Source organism: Ranitomeya variabilis, chromosome 2 (assembly GCF_051348905.1).
Source record: "Ranitomeya variabilis isolate aRanVar5 chromosome 2, aRanVar5.hap1, whole genome shotgun sequence".
Lineage (NCBI taxonomy): Eukaryota > Metazoa > Chordata > Amphibia > Anura > Dendrobatidae > Ranitomeya > Ranitomeya variabilis.
Window position 1 is genome coordinate 736,551,166 of NC_135233.1, and position 25,896 is coordinate 736,577,061.

Here is a 25,896-nt window from a genome sequence, read left to right on the forward strand (position 1 = left end):
ATCAATAGTGCTATATAAATAATTAATAATAATAGTAACAATAATAATTTAAATTGCAACACCAAAAGGAAAACGTGTTGAATTATGGAAATCACAGGATGGATAGCCATGTTGATGATATGCAAATAGTGAAAAAAATGGAAACATAATTTTTAAAAAAGAAATTGAGGAAATGTTCCAGCTCCAATTAAAACTTGTATTTATTAATGTAAAAAAACATGGATTAAAAAGTGATGAATCTCATGGCTAACATCATGTGAGAAAATCCATCGGAGGTTGAAATCTGATGCAGGGAGGGATGTGTATCAAAAAGAGGACATGAAGCAACGCGTTTTGAATGCAACACAGGCATTCTTTGTCAAAGCTTTGTCAACCCATTGGTGCCCCGCGATCACATGACAGGGACACCGATGGGCAGGATCAATGACAAGCTTCCTGTCTGCGCGTGTTAAATGCCGCAGTCAGTGATTCATAGTGGCATTTAACTGGTTAGCAGCCATCATAAACTGATATAAACACTTGATGGCGGATTAAATCAGCCATGATGTGCGGGGAAAGATGCAGGTTCAGAGTGTGAGCCCGCATAAAAAGCATAGACGCGGCCAATGACGTAAACATATGTCATCTGTTTTCAAAGGGTTCATTGTACTAGTAGTTTTTTTATATATTATTTTTCCACTTTTATCAGTGATTGAGGAAATTGTATCTATTGTGATCCTGGAAGGATGCGCATTCTATGTTAATAAGTTACTCTTTGAACGATGACCATTTATGTACATTTCAATTCTACCAGCCTGTAACTTTATATATTGAATTAAGCTATGTTTATTTTTTGGGATTATGCTATATTTTATACCACTTAATAAAGTTTATATATTTAAGGCTAAAAAATCTTAAAGGGAACCTGTCACCTGAATTTGGCGGGACCGGTTTTGGGTCATATGGGCGGGGTTTTCGGGTGTTTGATTCACCCTTTTCTTACCCACTGGCTGCATGCTGGCCGCAATATTGCCTTGCACTGGTGTGTATTCTGGAGGACAGAGAATGAACTTCAATCCAATATTGCGGCCAGCATGCAGCCAGCGGGTAAGGAAAGGGTGAATCAAACACCCGAAAACCCCGCCCATATGACCCAAAACCAGTCCCGCCAAATTCAGGTGACAGGTTCCCTTTAAGTATTTACAAGCAATACAAACATAATTACATTTATTACTCAATGTAAAAACACCTCAGTAGGCATCTGGAGTAAATCAATGATTTTTTTTACATAGTTACAATGCCTTGCGAAAGTATTCGGCCCCCTGGAATTTTTCAACCTTTTCCCACATATCACGCTTTAAATATAAAGATACCCAATGTAAATTTTTGGTGAAGAATCAACAACAAGTGGAACACAATTGTGAAGTTGAACTAAATATATTGGTTATTTAAAATTTTTGTGGAAATTCAAAAACTGAAAAGTGGGGCGTGCAATATTATTCGGCCCCTTTTAGTGCAGCAAACTCACCCAGAAGTTCATTGTGGATCTCTGAATGATCCAATATTGTCCTAAATGCCTAATGATGATAAATATAATCCACCTGTGTGTAATCAAGGCTCCGTATAAATGCACCTGCTCTGTGATAGTCTCAGGGTTCTGTTTGAAGCACAGAGAGCATCATGAAGACCAAGGAACAAAACAGGCAGGTCAGTGATACTGTTGTGGAAAAGTTTAAAGCTGGATTTGGACAAAAAATGATTTCCAAAACTATAAACATCCCAAGGAGCACTGTGCAAGCGATCATATTGAAATGGAAGGAGTATCATACCACTGCAAATCTACCAAGACCCGGCCGTCCCTGTAAACTTTCATTTCAAGCAAGGAGAAGACTGATCAGAGATGCAGCCAAGAGGCCCATGATCACTCTGGATGAACTGCAGAGATTTACAGCTGAGGTGGGACAGTCTGTCCATAGGACAAAAATCAGTCATACACTGCACAAATCTGGTCTTTATGGAAAAGTGGCAAGAAGAAAGCCATTTCTCAAAGATATCTATATAAAGTGTTGTTTAAAGTTAAGTTTGCAACAAGCCACCTGGGAGATACACCAAACATGTGGAAGAAGGTGCTCTGGTCTGATGAAACCAAAATCTAACTTTTTGGCAACAATGCCAAACGATATGTTTGGCATAAAGGCAACACAGCTCATCACCCTGAACACACCATTCCCCCTGTCAAACATGGTGGTGGCAGCATCATGGTTTGGGCCTGCTTTTCTTCAGCAGGGATAGGGAAGATGGTTAAAATTGACGGGAAGATGGATGGAGCCAAATACAGGACCATTCTTGAAGTAAACCTGTTGTAGTCTGCAAAAGACCTGAGACTGGGACAGAGATTTGTCTTCAAGCAAGACAATGATCCCAAATTTAAAGCAAAATCTGCAATGGAATGGTTCACAAATAAACTTATCCAGGTGTTAGAATGGCCAAGTCAAAGTCCAGACCTCAATCCAATTGAGAATCTGTGGAAAAAACTGAAAACTGCTGTTCACAAACGATCTCCATCAAACCTCACTGAGCTCGAGCTGTTTGCCAAGGAAGAATGGGCAAAAATTTCAGTCTCTCGATGTACAAAACAGGGCCGGACTGGCCATCGGGCACTTCTGACAAATGCCAGAAGGGCCGGTGCCAGTCGTGGGCCGCTCGATCTGCATCCCCCCGCCGCCGTGGACTCACCCCCCTGCCGCCGCATTCAACTATACTGGCGTCGACGCTGGTACAGTTGAATGCAATGATGGAGGAGAGAGCGTCTACAGACCCTCCCTCTCCCATCATTCCCCGCTCTGCCTCTGACACTGCGGGTGCGCGATGACGTCATATCATCGCGCACCTGCTGTGTCCCGGGCAGACTGCAGCCGCTGAGACAGGAGCAGGAAGCAACGCAGGCAAGAGGAAAGGTGAGGAGAGTGTTTTTTTGTTTGTTTTTTTTACTGGACTGTGGGGACATTCTCGGGGGGGGGGGGGGAGGAGAGATGCGGGCTGTGCTGGATATACCACTGTGCGGGCTGTGCTGTATATATCACTGTGCGGGCTGTGCTGGATATACCACTGTGCGGGCTGTGCTGTATATGCCACTGTGCGGGCTGTGCTGGATATACCACTGTGCGGGCTGTGCTGTATATACCACTGTGCGGGCTGTGCTGTATATACCACTGTGCGGGCTGTGCTGGATATACCACTGTGCGGGCTGTGCTGGATATACCACTGTGCGGGCTGTGCTGTATATACCACTGTGCGGGCTGTGCTGGATATACCACTGTGCGGGCTGTGCTGGATATACCACTGTGCGGGCTGTGCTGGATATACCACTGTGCGGGCTGTGCCGGATATACCACTGTGCGGGCTGTGCTGGATATACCACTGTGCGGGCTGTGCTGGATATACCACTGTGCGGGCTGTGCTGTATATATCACTGTGCGGGCTGTGCTGGATATACCACTGTGCGGGCTGTGCTGGATATACCACTGTGCGGGCTGTGCTGGATATACCACTGTGCGGGCTGTGCTGGATATACCACTGTGCGGGCTGTGCTGGATATACCACTGTGCAGGCTGTGCTGGATATACCACTGTGCGGGCTGTGCTGGATATACCACTGTGCGGGCTGTGCTGGATATACCACTGTGCGGGCTGTGCTGGATATACCACTGTGCGGGCTGTGCTGGATATACCACTGTGCGGGCTGTGCTGGATATACCACTGTGCGGGCTGTGCTGGATATACCACTGTGCGGGCTGTGCTGGATATACCACTGTGCGGGCTGTGCTGGATATACCACTGTGCGGGCTGGGCTGTATATACCACTGTGCGGGCTGTGCTGGATATACCACTGTGCGGGCTGTGCTGTATATACCACTGTGCGGGCTGTGCTGGATATACCACTGTGCGGGCTGTGCTGTATATACTACTGTGTGGGCTGTGCTGTATATACTACTGTGTGGGCTGTGCTGTATACTGCTGTGTGGGCTGTGTTATCTACTATGCTGGCTGTGCTATATACTATGCGGACTTTGCTATATACTATGGGGAGTATATTATCTATGGGGAGGCCATGTTATGTACTATGTGGCTGTGGTATATACTATTGTGGGGGTATATTATATTCTATGGGGGAGGTTGTGTTATATACTATGGGGGAGGTTGTGTTATATACTATGGGGGGCTGCATTATATTCTATGGGGGGCTACATTATATATTATGGGGAGGTGGGCTGTATTATATTCTATGGGGTTACATTATACTCTGTGGGGTGGCTGCATTATACTCTGTGGGGTGGCTGCATTATACTCTGTGGTTGCCGCATTATATTCTGTAGGGTGGTGGCTACATTATACCATATGTGGGCTGCATTATACTGTATCGAGGACTATGGGGAATACGTTATACTATATGAAGAACTATGGGGTGCATTATACTATGGGAAGTGAATTGTACTACATGGATGACTATGGCGGTGCAGTATACTATATGGAGCACTATGAGTGGAGCGCCCCCACACCGCCGCAGGGCCGAGGGGCACCCGGAGCCGGGCCCCTAGGTCTCAGTCCTGGGGTTGTCACGGTGGCTAGACCCGGTCCGTGGCCCTGTCCGTCAGTGGGGGGACGTCCGGTGAAGTAGGTGCTGTTAACGGTGGTATAGCGGTGCAGTTGCGGGGTGCAGGTCGCGATAAATAACGAGGACACCAGGTTGCAGTCTCTTTACCTCTTTACTGAAGATGTGGGAGACCTCAGTCCAGAGCGCTGTTAACTGGGTTTTCAGAGACCGGCCGGTCCAACGACACATCAGGAGCTCTCTTTACAGGTGGGAATCAGTATCTACCTTCTAGCGCTGTGTGTTGTAGTTCTTCCCTGCTGAGCTCCCGGGATAGTCCTCACAACTGTTTCTTTCTGTCTCTACTGTTCCTTCTCCGTCCTCCAGGTGATATGGTAGGACGCACCCGTATGACGGGGTAGGCCTGGAGTTCTTCCGGGACCCTAGAGTCGCCCCTCTCCCACAGCTGCCTCCGTTGTCTGCTTAGGTGTTAAGTGAGACAGCCAACCTGTAGTTAGCTGCCCTGCCGTGGTTTGCAATGTACTTAAAGTCTCTTACTTGCTCGGCGTTCCGGCCACCGACTGTTTGCGCCTCAGAAGGATGTTGCCTCGGTCTAACAGCAAGACCCCTTCTGGTATTTCTCCTTTTCTGTATTCCCGTTGTTTACTGGTTAGTTCTGCTCTGAGGAGTCTGCCAGGATCCCATCCCTGACAGGTCCTCTCACTAGCTCTTCCCAGCTACTTCTCCCTGTCTTCCTGTCCAACCCCCAGTTTTACCAGAGTTGTGAGGAGTGGCCTACTAGATAGGACCACCCCCCCTGGTGGCCGGAGTGTGAAGTGTGGTGTGAGTGTACCTGATCAGAGAAACTCCCTAGTGCAATCAGACGCACCATAGCTCCCCGTAGTGGCGGAGCCACAGCACTGCAACAACCAGGACTCTGGGGTGCTGCACTCCCCCCCGGTTAAATCCAGTACTCCGGGACTGGGAAAACAAGAACAATAATACATGTTAACAGAAAACACACAAATTTTTGAAATAGCATAACAATTGAACATAACAGAGCTTCCCTTTACGGGAGGTGAGGATTCTTGAACGTTGCGAAAGTTTGGTCATGCACAGTTTATGACTCTCAGTTCAGTGGTTGAAACAGCGGGGACCCCGGGTAAACAAAGGGGCCCCCTTTTTGAAAGTTTTTGAGCAATTCACCGTCCATTACTCTATTGTCCATTTAAAAACCTGTAACAAAAAGATATGCATACAAACATTTTCAATTACATAGCAGCCCTATCAATACCTCCAAGTTTTGTAGCGGAGGGGAGTTTGATTTTGAGTGCTGCGTGTGGACCTTCGCAGCGCAGGGGTTGCTATTGGTCTAACAGGGCCCGCTATGCTTGCTACCGCTGGTGTAGTGCGCTGTTTTCTAACTACACTTCTAGTGAGTCTGGGTAGCACTGGCAGGTTGGGGCTCTCAGAGCTGCTGCTATCAACAGTGGGTACGGCAGGCTCACTGATAGCAGAGGGAGGATTTGCCGGTTCAACGGTTGGCATGGCTTCTTCAGGCAAGGCTTGTTGAGGTTGCGGGACCGGATGATCTGGTACCACCATTGTTTCTGGTGGGTCCGGCTGTGGAAACGTTAGAACAGGTACCGCGATGGCCTGATTTATCTGAGTCCAGGACTGGGGAAAGTCACCAAGGACAGTATGGAACATCTTCTCCTTTTCCACCGGCGGGGAGATTTCTGGGGCCGTGCCCCTCTCTTTCAACTTATCGGGGCAGACCTTAAGGTGATCCCTGGATACCGCTGTCGAGGTCTCCCCTCTGTCCTTGCTGATGAGACAGACCTTAGTGTTGTCGAAGTCAGATGGCAAGATGGTATACGGTTCCGCTTCCCATTGGTCATCAAGCTTGTGTAACCTCCTCTTTCGTTTAAGCACTTGCTCACCAGGTGACAGGGGAATCGCAGGAGCGTGTTGATTGTAGTCCCTTTCTTGTTTCTGCCTAGCCTGGGCGAGACTTCTCTCCACACACTCCTGTACTTCGCGGTATCTTCGCTGCCTTTCTGTATCCCAATCTGCCTCCGGCGAGGTATCTTCGGGTACTAGGACCCCCATGTCCAGATCAACGGGTAACCGACTAGACCTTCCTCGCATCAGGTACGCTGGAGTACAGTTGGTGGAACTTACTGGGATGTGGTTGTACATATCCACCAAGTCAGGCAACTTTGTCGGCCACAGGTTCCGTTCCTCCACAGGCAAGGTCTTCAATAAATCGATTACTACCTGGTTCATCTTCTCGCACATCCCGTTGGTTTGGGGGTGGTACGGTGTAGTTCTGATCTTCTTACACCCGTACAACTGGCAGAATTCTTGGAACACTTCCGCTTCGAATGCAGGCCCCTGATCGGTCAGTACTTTCTCTGGGTAGCCATGGGGTCTACAAAAGTGCTGCTGGAAGGCCCTGGCGGCAGTCCTAGCTGTTAGATCCTTGACAGGCACAACCACCAAAAACCTGGAGTAGTGGTCCACGATGGTAAGGGCGTAGATATAGCCCGACCGGCTAGGCGTCAGCTTCACATGATCCAGCGCGACCAGTTCGAGCGGCCGTTTGGTGATGATAGGCCGCAGGGGAGCCCGTTGACTGTCACGGTCCTTCCTTCGCAGACTACACGGACCACACTCTCGACACCACTTCTCAATGGTTCTCTTCATGCCAATCCAATAGAACCTCCCTCGGAGCAGCTTCTCCAGCTTCCTCCATCCGAAGTGTCCGGCTCCATCATGGTAGGCTCCCAGAACCATGGGCGCATCTCGCCTTGGCACCACTATCTGCCACACCAATTCATGAGTACGTGGGTCGATGCTCCTCCTGCACAACTTGCCATCATGGATAAACAGTTTGCTTCTCCCCTTCCACAGCTGTTGAGTTTCTTGTGGATCATCTGGGCCAGGGTGCAACCCAGCCTGCGTCAAGAGTTCCTTCACCTGACGGACCGCGGGGTCACTATCCTGGGTTTCTGCCCATCCGTGGTGGGGCAGGGGATTCAGCGTGGCATCCGGTTGGTTCTTGTGCCTGTTCTTCACATGGTGAGAGTTCTGAGTGGCTTTGGGGCGATGGAAGGCAGGCAGCTCCACCTCTTCAAGTGCCTCCGGGTCTTCTCCCACTTCTGGTAGATTGGGCATTCGGGACAGAGCATCGGCATTGGCATTCTGGTGTCCTGCCCGATATTTGATGGTGAAATCATAGTTGGACAGCCGGGCCATCCACCGCTGTTCCAAAGCCCCGAGTTTGGCAGTACCCAGATGCGTCAGCGGATTGTTGTCCGTGAAGACGGTGAATTTCGCGGAGGCCAGGTAGTGCTTAAACCTCTCTGTCACTGCCCAGACGAGGGCCAGGAATTCCAGCTTAAAGGAACTATAGTTGTCAGGGTTCCTTTCCGTGGGACGGAGTTTCCTGCTGGCGTAAGCGATCACCCTTTCTTTGCCGTTCTGAACCTGGGACAGCACGGCTCCTAATCCCACATTACTTGCATCTGTGTACAGCACAAACGGTTGATCGTATTCGGGGTAAGCCAGTATCTCTTCTCCCGTCAGTGCCGACTTCAAACAGGTGAAGGATTCCTCCAGCTCTTCGTTCCAATCAAAGGGGGTTTTCCTCCCCTTGGTCTTCTTTGGTTGGCCCACCAGCAGATTTTGCAAGGGTGCGGCCTTCTTGGTGAAATCCTTAATGAATCTCCGATAGTAACCTACCAACCCGAGGAACTGCCGGACTTCGTGGAGGTCACTAGGCTTTGGCCAGTCCTTGATCACTGTGACCTTGTCGGGGTCTGGGGCCACTCCTTCAGCGCTCACCACATGGCCCAGGTACTGCACTTTAGGTTTGAGCAGATGACACTTGGACGGTTTCACCTTTAAGCCGAATTTGGACAGGGCTTCGAACACCTCGGCCAGGTGCTTCAGATGGTCTTCGTAGGTCTTAGAGAAGACAATGACATCATCCAAATACAGCAGCACAGTTTCAAAGTTCATGTGTCCTAGGCAGCACTCCATCATCCTCTGGAACGTTCCTGGAGCATTACACAGTCCGAAGGGCATGTAGTTGAACTCGCAGAGACCCATTGGTGTCGTGAAGGCCGTCTTCTCCTTGTCCGCCTCCGCTACAGGAACCTGCCAGTACCCACTGGTGAGATCTAAGGTAGAGAAGTAGTTAGCAGATTTTAAAGCAGCCAGAGATTCCTCTATCCTGGGCAGTGGGTATGCGTCCTTATGTGTAATGCGATTCAACTGCCTGTAATCAACACACATCCTCATTGTACCATCTTTCTTTTTAACGAGGACTAACGGAGCTGCCCAGGGGCTACAGCTGTCTCTCACCACCCCAGCCTCCTTCATTTCCCGCAACATGTCCTTGGCACACTGATAATGAGCTGGGGGTACAGGGCGATATCTCTCTTTTATGGGTCGATGATCTCCCGTGGGGATGTGATGTTGGATCCCTTTCACCTGCCCAAAATCTGAGGGGTGTTTGCTGAATACCTGCTCGTACTCGTGTACCACCCTGTAAGCCCCCTGTATTTGATGAGACGGGGTGGAGTCAGTGCCCACATGCAGTTCCCGACACCAGTCTTTCGAGTGCTCTGCAGAACCTTTGTTCTCCGCCACGTTTGACGGGACCAAGGGTTCAGGTGTCTGTATTACACTATTATTGACAGTGAACAATTTGGCGAGCGTGGTATACTTGGTTAGGTGGACCTCTTCCTCCCCACAATTGAGGACACGTACGGGCACTCTCCCCTGTCGGACGTCAACCACCCCCCGGGCTGTCAGAACAGTAGGCCTATTGTCTGAATATACAGGTTCCACCAAGGCCTGGTAGTCCTTACCCCTGAGGCCTATGGCTGCTCGACACCATATTAACATTTCACTCTTGGGAGGTATCGCGATGGGGTTTGAATCACTTACAGTGACACGACCAATCTCACCACCAGTCAGCTCTACCTGCTGTCTCTGCATCAGAGCTCTGATTTCCTTCTGCAGGGCACGTTGCTCACTGTGGCCAGCGTTTTCTGCCACCTGTTGCAACAAAACAATCACTTCTGCAAGACAATTTTCTATAACATTAGTACCAAGAGTCATCATGGGATTACATTCTCGACGATCAATATCTACAATCACAATCCCTTGGGCTTTCAATTCCACCCGCCCCACTTTGATGGTGACCTCCTTATACCCCACTTGTGGCAACGGCTGACCATTACTGGCGATTATGGTGAAATCATCGTCAGGGCCACGAGTAATATCAGCGTCCTCCCAATACCGTTTGTAGAGCACGTAAGGTATAGTCGTCACCTGAGAACCGGTGTCCAGCAAAGCATTCAAGGGGATTCCATCAATCACTACAGGGAGGACTGGTCGTCCTCCAATATACTTGGTTCTCCAATGCTGCGGGCCTGACCGTCCTACTCCTGGGGGTTGGCCCTTTGCCCCAGGGGTTGCTCGTTTAAAGGACAGTACCTTGCAAGATGGCCCACCTGATGACAGCGGCGGCAGATGGGTCGTCCATCCTGGTGGAAGCGATCGTCGGGCCGGCTCCTGGTCGGCGGAGTCCTCCTCCGTCGCATCCAAGGGACATCCTCCGGGCTGGAAGCCAACTGGATCTTCTCTTTGGGGCCTCCTGTAGGGACTGCACCGTCCGGGCCAGGGCAGCAACGCTCTTGGTTAGCTCTTGCATCTGGAGACGGAGTCCTGCAGGGGAGTCGTCCTCGAAGCTCTGGGCGTCGGCCTCCGCGGCAACTGGGGTATCCGATGCCACCTCCTGGTGGTAGGTGAGAGCAGGGCGCCTGGGTGGCACTGCGCGGCTGGGCTGCCGCTCCTGCAATGCCTGGATAGCTTTATCTTTAAACTGCGCAAAAGTCAAGTCTGGATTTTGCATGGCCAGGAAGTGCAATTGGCCCCGCTGGTGACTGCACAGGAGCCCCTCGATGAACCGCTCCTTCAGGGTTTTATCCTCATCCTGCATGCTGCCGGGGTCACTCTGCTTAATGGCCCGCATCGCTTCCTGGAGATTAAGGGCATAGTCCCGTAAGCTATCCTGCGACCTCTGTTTGCATCCATAGAAAGTCAGTTTAATCTCTGTGGCAGTGCGAGTATCAAAGGTGGCTTTAAGCTTGGCGAAAATCTGTTGTGCAGTTCCTTTATCCTCAGCGGGCCAGGATTTCACTTCTCTCAGAGCCGCCCCAAAGAGTTGACCGGTTATCATATGGACCTTCTGAGGCTCGGTTAGGGGATAGAACTCGAGTAGGCTGCAGAGCCCTTCTTTAAAGTCAGTGAATGTATGCGCCTCCCCAGAGTATCGTGGGAGCCAGGTCGCTCCGGGCAGGTAGGGCATGGAGAAGGGCATTATGGCTTTTGCGTTAGCGGCGGTGTCCGACTGGCTGATGGGGGCAGCGGGCTCTGCGGCAGCCAGTGGCGGTATTAGGGCCGCGGCTTCGCCCGCTGCGGGGACCGGAGCTGCCCCTGCGTCCGCGGCTGCGACCGCCACCTCCTCTCCTCCCGACTCGGACATGGCCGTCCCTTCCTCCCACTAACCTGCTGGAGGTCGGAGTTCCTCTTCCGGGATTGGCGTCTCACCGCGCTTTCCGTTCCGCGCTTCTTTTGGCCGATTCCGCCCACGTAGCTAAGGCTCCTCCCTCCGCGCGCGGCAATGGCGAATTTTGGCGGTAACTTTCCGCGGCAAGCAGTAGCACACAGTTCTCTCAATAAAGTACAGTTCAAGTACAGTAAATCACAGTCTCTAGGCACACATGACCTGATTCTTCAGGCTTAAGTAGATCCTGTTCGTGACGCCAAGTTGGAGCGCCCCCACACCGCCGCAGGGCCGAGGGGCACCCGGAGCCGGGCCCCTAGGTCTCAGTCCTGGGGTTGTCACGGTGGCTAGACCCGGTCCGTGGCCCTGTCCGTCAGTGGGGGGACGTCCGGTGAAGTAGGTGCTGTTAACGGTGGTATAGCGGTGCAATTGTGGGGTGCAGGTCGCGATAAATAACGAGGACACCAGGTTGCAGTCTCTTTACCTCTTTACTGAAGATGTGGGAGACCTCAGTCCAGAGCGCTGTTAACTGGGTTTTCAGAGACCGGCCGGTCCAACGACACATCAGGAGCTCTCTTTACAGGTGGGAATCAGTATCTACCTTCTAGCGCTGTGTGTTGTAGTTCTTCCCTGCTGAGCTCCCGGGATAGTCCTCACAACTGTTTCTTTCTGTCTCTACTGTTCCTTCTCCGTCCTCCAGGTGATATGGTAGGACGCACCCGTATGACGGGGTAGGCCTGGAGTTCTTCCGGGACCCTAGAGTCGCCCCTCTCCCACAGCTGCCTCCGTTGTCTGCTTAGGTGTTAAGTGAGACAGCCAACCTGTAGTTAGCTGCCCTGCCGTGGTTTGCAATGTACTTAAAGTCTCTTACTTGCTCGGCGTTCCGGCCACCGACTGTTTGCGCCTCAGAAGGATGTTGCCTCGGTCTAACAGCAAGACCCCTTCTGGTATTTCTCCTTTTCTGTATTCCCGTTGTTTACTGGTTAGTTCTGCTCTGAGGAGTCTGCCAGGATCCCATCCCTGACAGGTCCTCTCACTAGCTCTTCCCAGCTACTTCTCCCTGTCTTCCTGTCCAACCCCCAGTTTTACCAGAGTTGTGAGGAGTGGCCTACTAGATAGGACCACCCCCCCTGGTGGCCGGAGTGTGAAGTGTGGTGTGAGTGTACCTGATCAGAGAAACTCCCTAGTGCAATCAGACGCACCATAGCTCCCCGTAGTGGCGGAGCCACAGCACTGCAACAACCAGGACTCTGGGGTGCTGCATGAGGAGTGTATTATGCTATATGGAGGACTATGAGGAGTGTATTATACTATGTGGAGGACTGAGCAGTGTATTTTAATATATGGAGGACTGTAGGGAGTGTATTATATTATATGGAGGACTGTGGAGCACATTATAATATATGGAGGACTATGGGGTGTATTTTACTAAACAAGTAAAATGCTGCATATTCAGATTGTTTTTGCCGGAACAAAAATCATTGTTCTCAGCAGCACATCGCCGCTGTAAACTGTAGATGTGCTGCTGATAACATAATACTGTATGGGGATCGGTTAGTGATCTGTTAGTGAAGTGATCGTTCTGTCCCATCATTCTTTCTCAGACGGTGGAAAGAGGCCGGGAAACAAGTGTTGAAAAACTTCAGTATTGTCGATCAAACTCATTTAGCGGCCTGAACTCAACGCTTGTAAATACAACCGAAATGCTTTTGTGTGATGTGCAATATTTTAGCATTTTGGGCCCCATTTTAAACTTTGCCTAAGCGTAGGGCCCCACTTTGCCTAAAACCGGCCCTGCCTAAAAGTGTACAAAGATATTATAAAGTCACCATGTGACAAGTGGGCTTGTGTAACTTCAAATGCCAGGGCTGAATTTTAGTCCCAGTCCGGCCCTGTACAAAACTGATAGAGACATACCACAAGCGACTTGCAGCTGTAATCGCAGCAAAAGGTGGCGCAACAAAGTATTACGTTAAACGGGCCGAATAACATTGCACGCCCCACTTTTCAGTTTTTGAATTTCCACAAAAATTTAATTTACATTTGGTATCTTTATGTTTGAAGCATGATATGTGGGAAAAGGTTGGAAAGTTCCAGGGGGCTGAATATTTTCGCAAGGTACTGTATAATCAAATGAGCAATATGTTCACTAACATGAAGAAAAGATCTGTTTAATGGGAGACAGTCAAGTGAATTAGTTATGCCTTAATTAGACTACTTCACCTTGGCAACTGTAACAAAATCTCTTCATATTGACAAGTGCTTAATGGGGCATAACAGACCTCACTGTGCATTCACACATGCATTTCACCATGACATCCACAGGTCATGTGTCACTGGTTTGGTGTGCGGGCACATGTTTGTGCTTCGGTTATACTTTTGTGGGAAATGGGGAGACTTCCTTCCACGACACTGTCTTAATAATAGGCAATATAGTTTCTAAATGTCAACAAGTATACATGCTTCACAGAGTTCACGTAATACTGAGCCTACCTCACAATGCTTTATGTAGTGCTATACCCAAACAATAATTCTGTGTACTACTGATTCTCAAGCTGTAGGGCTGGAATCGGTGGGAATAGGCGGGAATCCTGCTTACGGATTCCCATTAACTATGTAACCAATGTTGTCTACATTGGTTACATAGTTAATGGGAATCCGTAAGCAGGTTTTTGCTATGTAATTTAACAGCATCATGAGGTAGGGGCAGAGACCCCGATTCCAGCAATGTATCCGTTTAATGGATGCAGTATGTAATAATAAACTCCGTCACTCAAAAAAAGAATATAATCAATTTATTATAGCAAATATATGGTGGACTCCAGCCAAAAACAAAAGTTGGTAATACAGACACACATGGTTCAACATTTCGGCTATCAAGTCTTTCTCAAGAAATGTCTGTTTTCATATGACGAATCTTCTGCAAGAAAAATGATTGAATGTCCCACTTTAGGTATCTGGGGAATTGTGTCTGGGTAAGGCGTCTCTGGGTGATGTACTCCGTAAGGAAATCACTGCCAGAAGCACGTGTTAAATGCCGCTGTCAGAGTTTGACAGTGGCATTTAACTAGTTAATAGCAGCGGGTGGATTGCGATTCCACCCGCCGCTATTGCGGGCACATGTCAGCTATACAAAAGAGCTGACATGTCCTGGCTTTGATGTGGGCTCAGCGCCAGAGCCCACATCAAAGGGGGAGACATGTGGAGCACCCGCCAGGGCTGTGGGGATACTTGGTACCGGGCCGCAGCAGTGACCCGGTCCGTGGCCCTGGGAGTCCAATAAAAGATGTGAAAAAGGGAATTAAAGTTTATGGGATTAAATGTTCGTGAGATGTTAGCTGACGCTGCTTGAAGAGACCGCTGGGGCTGATGGTGATACAGCAGAGTTTGTACAGCTCTCCACAGGCAGAGCTTTAGTCCCAGGGCACTTAGGTTGTATTAAGGTGGTGATGGCAGTTGTGGTGATTGTAGTTCAGGGTGGATGACACAGTAAATAAATGTGAGGACACAGTGGGATGCAGTTTCCAAAGCTTTACTCACAGTTCTTAGTTGCCCCAGCCGGGGTGCTGTGTCCTCCGAGTAAGTGGTCCAGCCAGCTCTCAATCAATTTGGGTGCTCTTTTCAGAACCCTCTTTCTATGTTACTTTCTCTGACCATCTTTCTGCGCTGGCTTCGCCTCTCCTGCCCTGCGCCTGCCACACAGTGTCCCATGCCAGCAGCCTCGGATCTTGTCGGGCGGAGAGCTCTAAATCCCCCTGGATCCTATATGGCTGCCTTTTCAGCGAATGTGTGCAGATGTTGCCTGTGATTCTTGCAAAAGCCACAGCCTCCTTTTATCTAGCTGAGTCCTTAGCTTCTCCACTAGAATGGGGCCAGGTCCCTCCATGTCTGGATACGGGCCCCACAGGTGGCTTCTGCACTTCCGGTGTCCCTAGGACCCCTTCTGTCCTTCTGTCATTTCACTTTCCTTCAGTTCCCTCTCTTTGAGAACTCCTTTCTGTCTGTCTTGATCTCTCTGCTTCCTTTCTCACTCTCTCATGTCTGCCTTCCTCTCCCTCCTGCAGACTCCCTAGTCTCCACCCACACCCTCTACCTATATACCCCCTGCAGCCTGGGATGAGGCCATCCTCCCCAAGGGTACGCCCAGGTGCTCTGACTGAAGTGTCTAGTGTTGGATGCTGGTGTTAAGGTTCTGTGCAGTGCCCCCTCCTTACCTGAGAGCGAAATACCACACCTCTGGGTGAGGTGCAGTATTTCTGTGGCGACTGGACCCCAGGGGCATCACACACGACATGCGCAGTACTAGTATGGTGCATGTCATGATGGGGTTAAGTCTCATAAAGATGTAATTTTTTTTGTTTTTGAAATACACAATGCCATACGTTTATGAGGGCTCTTTGGTTCACAAAAGTCAATCCCAAACTCCTGCAATAATTAGTTTTTCATGTGACCCAATTAAAGGAAAGCTACTTAAGAAGGACGTCACCACAGAAAGCGTTAACAAGCTATGAATGATACTTTCAAAAGAGGGTGCTACTAGGTACTAACCATGCAGGGTGCCCACAATTTTGCATTGGCAAAGCACATGTGTTATCTTTAACTTTAGGCCTTTTAGAGATCACTTAATCTTCAACTTGCTTATCTGTTCATAAAAACAATACATTTGGCCAGGAGTGCACAAACTTGCCACGTTATCTATATGTACACTTCGTTAGTAAAATATCAAAAAGAGATAGACAGGAGGCAAGATAATCACGTTGTTATATTAGTGTTTGGATGTTCATTCTAATGTCTTCCAAATAGCTTTGTGAACCAAATTATATTTGTATAATGAGGCATGTTCTTTTTTATCTTTCAGGTCTTTTTTTGTGAATGAATCAGTCTATACATAACGTGAGAGAGTACATTGCAGAGATGCAGTCTCCTAGAATACCTGGCAGAAAACGAGGGCGACCCCCACTTCATTCCAACCCCCTGAAAATGACTGTCCACAACTTATATTCGGGGAATGCGGGATCCATCCCAACTGTAAAAATTCCAAAGAAGAGAGGCAGAAAGCCTGGTTATAAGGTATTTCTATGAACATCTCTTGCACACAATGATTTTGTGTATTTTCCATACTGCACATTTTTCAAATAAAACTAGAGCATGGTTTCTTCATGATTAAAATTATAAACAAAATAAACAGAACCTTTACATCGTAGACGCTCATGTTAGATTAGAAATTTGGAAAAGTAGCCAGAGAAAGTCACTATTAAGTAGATGTAAGCCTCTAAAGGGAACCTGTCATCAGAATATCAGACCCCTAAATAAAGGCATGTGTGTAATGGTTCTATAATTCTCATTAACTCCTTACCTCACTCAGTCATTTGGAAATTGTAGAGAAATCCATCCTTGATGTTTTAATTCCATCTGTGGGGGGCCGGTACTACACTTCTTTCCTGCTTCTTTGCCTATTTCCCCACCTGCTGCCAGCCTCTGGACTCTGATGGACAGGTCAGTCTTCTCTCAATGATCTTTCTCCTCGGCCCAAGATTCTTTTTAGGCACCATCATTGCCTGGGGGCCTTCCATTAGGGGGGTGGTCCACCTGCAGATCAATAGTCTGGCTCACGCAAAGTCATCAGGAACTCACTCTGCATGCACCTACCCCCTCTGATGTAATGATGATTCTTACGCTGCAATTCTTTACAATTTCTAAAATACTACAAGCAAGGTATGGATTTAATAAGCATTACGTTGCCTTTACACCCATGACATTAGTTAGAGATGAAATATTCTGACTACAGATTCCCTTTAAATGCTAGACCTATTTACAGCATTAGGGAATGAATATGCAATTTCTTAGGGTTAAGTTAATACATATCCTGTAATCCAATGTGATTTTCCTCTATCATAGTATAAAAACACTGGTGAGAAACTGATGGTAGAACTGATCCCATGGTTTTCTATTGGATCATTTTTGGCATCTGATATTTTAGTTGTAGTGCCAAACTGGTCCATGAACTAGATTAAAAAAACGGACTAAAGCTTTTCTTGATCTGGCTTGTTGACAAATTTAGTACAGTCCTCTGTTTTTGTCTATGCAACACTAAAGTGATGGAAGGGTGTGTAACGGGGCCAGGGTGGTAGGCATGGTGAGGGGCTGCTGTTGTTCCAACCCATCCCGATGCCCCGCTGCATTAATAAAATGTCCTTTCTCTGGTGTGTTGTGCTTGCAATGTATTTCACCCACCTCAGACTCCAAAGTCCCGATTTGTCTCAGCAACAAGCAATTACTCTCAATGTCCAGATTCATTTCCAACAGAAGTTTACTTATTTCCTTTAGTTTCATTACAGACACCATCCAACAGTCTTCACATGTCACAGATATTTCACCTTCTAAGCTGTCCCTGGTCTTTCCTGACAACACATCATGTGGTACCGTGATCTCCGTTCCCGCAGTTTTCTGGATTGTCGGCCTAGCTGGTCCCTGATGCTCCCCATCCACTTTCCCTTTCCTTGGGCAAATTTACAGGATTATGCTTCTAATCCTTGTTCCCAAAGGCCTAACCGCTGATCTCTTCAACTGCCCAGATCACACCAGTCAAAAAGACAGACGTGTCACCCTTCTAATCTTCTTTGTTCACTGTCCTATTCACAACTGAAAACCTTCTAGAACAATTCCTCTCACTCTGCTCTAGCTCCTCCCACTAACTGAAAATTTCCTCAGGAAGGCACTCTCTCTGCCACTACACTGGCTCCGCCCCCTTTCTCAACTGTCACTACTCTGACTGAAACCAGTTCTTAAGGCCCCTTTCACACATCAGTTTTTGCCATCAGTCACAATCCGTTGGCTCGAGGAATCCGTCGCAGATTGTGAAAAACTGATGAGAGATTCGTTTTTTTGAAGGATCCGACTAGCGGATCTGGCTAAATGGTTCCTAAATCAATCGGAGCATGCTCAGTTAAAAAAAATGCCCCATAGGCTACTATTTGAGCAAATGACAAGCGGTGACTGATCCGTCGCTGTCCGATTTTTTGACGTACACGCAAAACGTTACTTTGTCCGTTGTCTCCGGCCACCGGACAAACAATTTTCAACGGATCCGGCGAACGACGGATGAAACATGAGACCATCCGTCGCAATCCATCGCTAATACAAGTCTATGAGAAAAAAAACGGATCCGGCGACATCAGTCGCTTGATCCGTTTTTTTCCAAATTTGATTGATTGTGACTGATAGCAAAAAACTGATGTGTGAAAGGGCCTTACACAATCTAATCTCCTACTTTACAGTGCCCCCTTAACACTAACCCGCAACTACACTGCCATAACCCTTACCAATGTGACCTACAAATGCCACTGACTGTCCCTATTCCTGTCCCTAACACACAGATATCAGAACGGTATCAGCCATTATCATATTAAACAGTGTCAACTATCATAAACTACACAGGGCACACAGTAAACACAAAATGTACCCGGTTTCATTAGGTAGGCATGCACAGAAATGCAGGGCCCAAACCAGTGGCCTGCACACCCCCTTACATGTGTAAAGCATCAAGCTTCTAGGGATCCTCATCAGATGTTATCATGATTGTAGCTAACGCACATGGTGTCTGTTTTTTATAGAAAATAGAACATGGTTGCAGCTGTTCTCATTTTTGATACCAATCATATGAAATGTAGGACATAGAAAAGCTAGGGCTTGTAGGATTAAAACCAAAAACGGTGGTGCTCTGTAGTCAATAAATAGACATTCCAATCCAACAATTATTAGAATGAAGATGCAAATTGCCTCTTCAGAGAGGAAAAGGCCTTGCGATGTGACTTAAGATAAAAGCCAAATCAAAATCTCAATGTTCAAACACGTGTTTCGAAGTGTTGCCCCTCCTCAGTGCAAAGTATGAGATCTGAATTAGAGGCCTCTGACTGGGTCTAAGGGGTATGTCTCCCATTGTGACATGCCTGACATGTTAGAGGGGAGAATAGTAGAGTATATAGTGGGCAATACACCCTGCTACTCTCTCCTGCTCACATGTGTTTGGATATAATGGACTGAACAATAAGGGTATGTGCACACATAAGAATTTCTTGCAGAAAATTCCTGACGAAAACCGGACATTTTCTGCAAGAAAACCGCATGCTTTTTTACTGCGTTTTTTGTGCGTTTTTTTCCGGAGCTTTCCCAATGCATTATATAGCGGGAAAAAACACGAAAAAAAACGCAAAATTAATGAACATGCTGCGTTTTTTACCGCGATCCATTTTTTTCGCGGAAAAAAATGCATCATGTGCGCAAAAATTGCAGAATGCATTCTAAATGATAGGATGCATATGTATGTGTCTTTTATGCGTTTTTATCGCGAAAAAACTTGAAAAAAACGCAACGTGTGCACACTGCCTAAGAGAATATTTTTTGTACCATTTGGTAAACGCAGTGTTGATTCATGCCAATAATTGTTGAAGTGTCTGTTTTTATCTATATGCAAAATAATGCGAGTTCTAGGATAATTCTGTGCAACTTTGGCTGAATGTTCATCTAGTCCTAGAAAATTCGGACTTCACATAATTATAGGATCACAGCGAAAGGTATAACCGGCTACACATCCAAGCTATGTTTTAAAAGGGCTGTCTCACAAAGACCATCCTAACTGATCATTGCTGGTCCAGCTGCTCTAACCTCCTACTACAAAAGCCATCCATGATTAAGAGCATCTCTGTCACTCTCGAAACGCGTCAGACAAATGTGCCTATCTGAATTCTGTCTTGCTACACCATGATGTTTTTATGATGAAGCAATAAAATGAAATTTTATCAACACTTAAAAAAGGGGGAATTCTAATATTGCCTCAATGTTTCATGCAGCTAAATCCTGCTGCTCCTGTCGTTCCTGTCTAATAATAATTTGCATTGTTACCTATGTTGCCGTACTTAGTTGCTAAATGCTAATCTGCCAAATTGATGTTACTAAGAAGGGGCGACTGATGGAAGGAAACATGATCAGAGTAATAGACTACACTGGTTTTGTTTGGAGTCTGTTACCATGGTGACACATAGGTATGCATAGTATGCATAGTTGCTGTATATGCAATTTGTTAGGAATTTTTGTAATCAAGGCAATTATAATTTTGCTTATTTTTTCCTTTTAGAGTGTAAATAAAAAGGCATAGCATAGCAAATTAAATTTATTTTAACATGTCCCATGTTTGTATTCATGTTACAGTTATTATTATTATTATTATTTATTGTTATAGCGCCATTTATTCCATGGCGCTTTACATGTGAGGAGGGGTATACATAATAAAAACAAGTACAATAATCTTAAACAATACAAGTCATAACTGGTACAGGAGGAGAGAAGACCCTGCCCGCGAAGGCTCACAATCTACAAGAGATACAGTTTCTCCATCTTTTAGAAAAAAGGCTGAAGTGCACTAGTCAGCATGTGAGAGGCAGGCTAACATGCTCTTAAATCATGAGCTGATAAAAATTAAATAGGGGTGCAAATCTAAGAAGGCACATTACCTCATGTTTGTTGAGAAACCTTTGCAACTGTGAACCTTTAGTGTGTGCACAATAATCTCCGAAGAATAACCACAAAGAACTTCACCCCCACCTTAACCCTACATAGACCAGGGTTATATTGATTGCTTTGGTTCCTCACATCTGTAATTAAGATATTGCGAAGCATTGTGTGATGGCACACAGCATTAAAAGACAAGATTACAAGGCCATAAAACAATATAATGTAATAACACAAGTTATGTGAAAGGAGAACAGCGTATATTATGGCATTATACTGAATGAGGCTGACCATCGAAAACAGATGGGGCGCAGTGGTGACAGCAAGTATGGAAATTATACACTAGCACAGCAGTAAAATGAATCTGTTACATCAGCATGAAGAAATAAAGTCAGCAGACACAAGCAGTAAAACTGTAACAATATTTCATTAAAGCCAAGGAGAAGACGGAGTTTGGACCAGATGGCCATTAGCAGAGAAGGTCATACTTGCAGTACCATCTGCAACATTGCTTCATTACAATAAAAAACATCCCTGTTATTAATGATAATGCCTAGGTTCCAGCTTCTCACATCACAGTATGTACAGTAGATGCATAATGCCCACTGGTGTGGGCATCTAAATTTCCAAACAGAAGTGGGACAAGTTCTTGGTGCCCAAGACGGTAGTTTTAGAAGATGCTCACTGTTCTGGAAGATCACCATGTTAACTGTGCTTTATTGGTTTCTCACAATGCCCAGTGTTCTTGTTTATACTGATTAGTAAAAATTTTACAGTAGAATGTTGCTTTTTTTCTTTAACTACACACATTTTATCCCCACTTTTAATGGCACCCTAGAAAACTTCCTAGTCTAAGAAACTTTTGTTCTTGATTACAAAGCATGCAGTTTACAGGTTTTCAAATAATAGTTTTTCCTAAGTCATTTTCAAAGCAGTTGTATTAAATGGAATCTGTCAGCAGGATTTCACCCTCCAAACTATTTATATGCGCATGTAACTCTTCAAAAGACAAGTCCAGCAATACCTTACAAGGCCAGTCTGTTCCTTTGTTACTGAGAAATCAGCATTTGAACTGATAAACAAATGAGGCTGAAGCCTCTGTCACTCCAGCTCTATTCCCCGTCTTCCTCCTGCTTGATTGATAGCCTCTATGCTGTGTGACTTCAGGCAAAGGAGCCACCTTCCAAGCAGAAGGAGGCAGCACTGGGCAAGGAACAAAGCTGGAGTGACAAATGCTTCAGATCTACCTCCTTGCTTGCAAATCAGTTCAAATGTAAATTTTTCAGTAACAGTCGAATGGACTAGCCGTGTAAAGGTATTGGTGGACTTGTCCTTTGAAAAGTTGCATGTGTATATAAATAATTTGGGGTGAAATCCTGCTGACAGATGTCCTTTAAGTACTGCAGTCCAGGCATGCACAATTTTACCACAGTATTATAATGAAAAAATAGCAAAATCCATTGTTCAGTTTATTAGCAGTTTAATTGCACTTACAGAAAACATTTGACATATAATAGAGACATGTCAGAAATTTTAATTGATGGCGTCTGAGTTCTGAGACTCCCACCAATTGCTAAATTAAAGAGAGGGAAACTGCTTTCCTCTGAGACAAATTGGACTTTCTATGGAGTGTATTTTCAGTTTTGGAAGACAGTAGCTCTTGCCTAAGCACTTCTGCCGTTGTATGTAAGTAATTGGTGGGGACATCAGAACCTGGAATCCCACCAATCTATCATGTCTCTATAACACGAGAAGTACCAAATGTCCGCTGTACATAATTATGTACCATATAGTGCGCAAAGGACATAGATTCAAGGAATATTCTTGAATTGCACCATCGAAAATCTACAGCGTCCATCCAGTTGAAGAACTATGTAAATAAACTTTTTTGCTCCAAAATGAATCCAAAATGCTTTTACCTTTGCAGAGTATTTTAGCAAGCATGCTTGATAAACACTTTGTCAAAAAAAGGTTGAGCCATTTACTTATTTTACGCACTTATATAGCACCATTAATTTCGTTCTATAGAGACAGTGAATTTAAGCAAGGGTTTCCTCATTCCTAAATACAAATACAAATATGGCATGTTCAAGTCTTATGAGACTCTATTTAAACTTTTAACTCTAAGCCTGTGGCCCATTGTTTCATTCTTTCCAGTATTTATTACAGGTAGATCTGCCATCAGTAATTTCTTCGCTCCCTACTGCAAAGAATACTAAGGCATCACTAGTTCTCCTTCCTCAATATCAGGAAGTGAATGCAAGATGGAAGACATGTTGGCAGAGGCCCTCAGAAAGACATGTGGTGGCAGGGCTTTGTGGGGTGTAGTCATAAGACTGGTGTCCAGTAGTGATCAGTTAGAACGGGTCCAGTAGCTATCTGGTGGCATAAAAAGTTGTGCAGACACAACTTTAGTCTGTTTTTAAATAACTGATCTCAACTTCCATTCTGTGGAAAATTGATCCGTTAATTAGCCATCTGTTTTCCTTTCTTTGTAATGTAATCAAAGTAAAATGGATGGCTAATGGATCCGTTTTCCATAGAATTAAAAAAAAACAGATCCAACAGAGATCCGTATCTGACAAAGGAGCTTTGAAGGCACCTAGCAGAGAGCATAGGTCAGCAAGGCAAATAAAAAGGCGAATAAAAAATTGCTGGAGTTAGGTGTGTGGGGTAGGGGAGTAGAGGAAGAGATACACATCAACAGGGGCAAAGAGTGAACAGTGAACATATAGTCTGGTGTGAACATTCTAGAAAGGCAGAGGGTAAATAGTGGTTTGCATAAAAGAGAAGCTTTAAAGAAAAATAAAAAAATCATGAAAATTCTTAGGCTTCTTTCTCACGTCCGTCGGTACGGGTCCGTCGCAATGCGTCGGGCCGATGTACCGATGGAGATTGTGAAAGTTTTGCACAACATGGGCAGCGGATGCAGTTTTTCGATGCATCCATTGCCCATTCTACAGTCCGGGGAGGAGGGGGTGGAGTTTCGGCCGCGCATGCGCTGTCGAAAATGGCGGACGCGATGGACAAAAAAGTTACATTGAACTTTTTTTGGCCCAACGGTCTGCCAAAACACGACGGATCCGTCGCACGATGGATGCAACTTGTGGCCATCCGTCGCGATCCGTCGCTAATACAAGTCAATGGGCAAACAACGCATCCTGCGAGCACTTTTGCAGGATCCGTTTTTTGCCCAAAACGACAGATTGCGATGGATGCCAAAAAACAGAAGTGTGAAAGAGGCCTTAGAGAGAAAAAGGCAGAATCATTCCCTGTGTCAAAACTACTGCTGATGCTGGCTCTCTTCTAGTCTTGGCAGTCCAGTGGAAATGACAGGCCCAAGGCTCTGCAGTTGCTTTTGTAATGGGTTCTCCGGGGATAGAAAAAAAATTAAAAGAAAATATCTAAAAGAAATATCATTATAAATAAGTTCCTAATTACATTTAAAGATGACCTTTCACCAGTTATAGCATGTTAAGTTGGCCAAATTGTGGAATTTTGGGTACAGAGCTGAAGAAAACGTATTTCTCTCTTGTAACTTAATTTCTCCTGTTTGTTGCAGAGATCCATGTGCCTTGTAATGTGTAGGTTATAACTTATGGTTAATTGAGTGTTACTAGAGATTTGTCTCTGGGCGCGTGTACTTCTTCCCTTGTATGACATTTACCAATCATATGCAGGCAGCAAGATATAGGGGAAAAAGCACACGGTCCCAGAAAAACTTGGCATCCCTCTCGCTGCAGAGCGATTACACGTGTCAGGAATAGTTCAGGGATGAGTGTGATTACTAGCACCTTTCATCTTTCATCTCAGGCAAGTCAGTGTTGGAGGTGGGAAGGGAGTACAGCTGAGCTGACAGTGCTGTGAATGGAGAGCTGCAACTGCAGATATGTTTGTAATGAGACAAAGCTGTGCTGTACGCCCCTCCCAGCACACTGTGTACTGTGAGATGAAAGCTGAAAGGTATTAGTAATCTCTGCTCAACTTCCTACACTTGTATTCACTTTGCAGTAAGACCAGTGAAGAGACCAGACTGTCTATCAGTACATGTCACATACTGAGAAACCTATTCTAAGCTACTGTGGGAGCGTGTTCCTTTTTTTGTTGTATGTTACTGCCTACTTATCAAGTCATACATGGGAAGAAGCACATGTCAGCAGAGAAAGATCTCGGGTAACACTCTCTTGGACTTAACATAAACTGTAGCCTAAACTTTATAAACTAATAACTCCACGAAGGACAAAAATAAAAAAAAATAAAAAGTAAATTTTATTAAGCTTTGCAACCACTATTCCATGTTGTGGCCAGCTTGATATGCTCAAACTTTGAAAGGTCTTAAATTGCTCTACTGACAAATATGTGTCCTAGAATGCTAATAGCCCAGGTGCCTATGAGCATGTGCAGTAGAATCATGTGTAGAATAATGCTCTCTATATGGGTTTTCAGATATAGTGCTAGAAATACCAGGAGTGCTGACGTAAGAAGAGGCTGCTCACACTGCTGTCCACTCTGTCATTCTGATCTAATATCTGAGATACCAGGAGTGCTGACGTAAGAAGAGGCTGCTCACACTGCTGTCCACTCTGTCATTCTGATCTAATATCGGAGATGCCAGGAGTGCTGACGTAAGAAGAGGCTGCTCACACTGCTGTCTACCCTGTCTTTCTGCTCTAATATCTGAGACACCAGGAGTGCTGAGGTAAGAAGAGGCTACTCACACTGCTGTCCACTCTGTCATTCTGATCTAATATCGGAGATGCCAGGAGTGCTGACGTAAGAAGAGGCTGCTCACACTGCTGTCTACCCTGTCTTTATCAGTGACAATACAAGCTATAAGAATTTCCAGGTCACAACAGAGAATCTTCTACTGCACGTACTCACAGCCGCTGGTCTTAACATTGTAGGGCAGATATTTCTCATTGTAACAAGGAGGTAATCATTCTAATTCTACAATGGTTACCTCCCGAAACAAAACAATTGTGATTCGACAATTCAAAGTATTTAGGAAGTTATTTAAAATGACTATTCCTTTAGCTATTTTTGTCTATTCTCGAGAATCCCTTTAAATCAGAATTTCTTCCATCGACCCTAGCATAGTAATGCAAGGAGATTACATCACAATGGAATGGTAAACTAGGAGAGTAGAAGTAGGTAATTTATGTTCACATCTAACCTCGGTCTTGACATTATCTTTTTATAACTAAAATTACTGAAACTTTGGCATGTCAATATAGTTA

At 46.0% G+C, this 25,896-nt stretch overlaps 1 protein-coding gene and 1 long non-coding RNA gene across 9 annotated transcripts in view; one reads left to right on the plus strand and one right to left on the minus strand.

The window, feature by feature from the left end:
- The window catches only part of SCML4 (Scm polycomb group protein like 4), a 179,996-nt gene that overhangs the window by 100,720 nt on the left and 53,380 nt on the right, over window positions 1-25,896 (plus strand). For all 8 annotated transcript variants that reach the window (XR_013221787.1, XR_013221786.1, XR_013221785.1 and 5 more), the window contains exon 2: window positions 16,011-16,222. Coding sequence is in view for 5 of the 8 variants with exons in the window: in XM_077289611.1 (XP_077145726.1) it covers window positions 16,025-16,222 (198 nt within the window). In the remaining 3 variants the exon portion in view is untranslated. The remainder of the gene's footprint in view (window positions 1-16,010; window positions 16,223-25,896) is intronic.
- LOC143807736 (uncharacterized) lies at window positions 16,062-17,828 on the minus strand. Its single transcript, XR_013221788.1, has 3 exons — window positions 17,387-17,828; window positions 16,509-16,741; window positions 16,062-16,178 (listed from the first exon to the last, which is right to left on the minus strand). It is a non-coding gene; the product is annotated as an uncharacterized LOC143807736 (long non-coding RNA).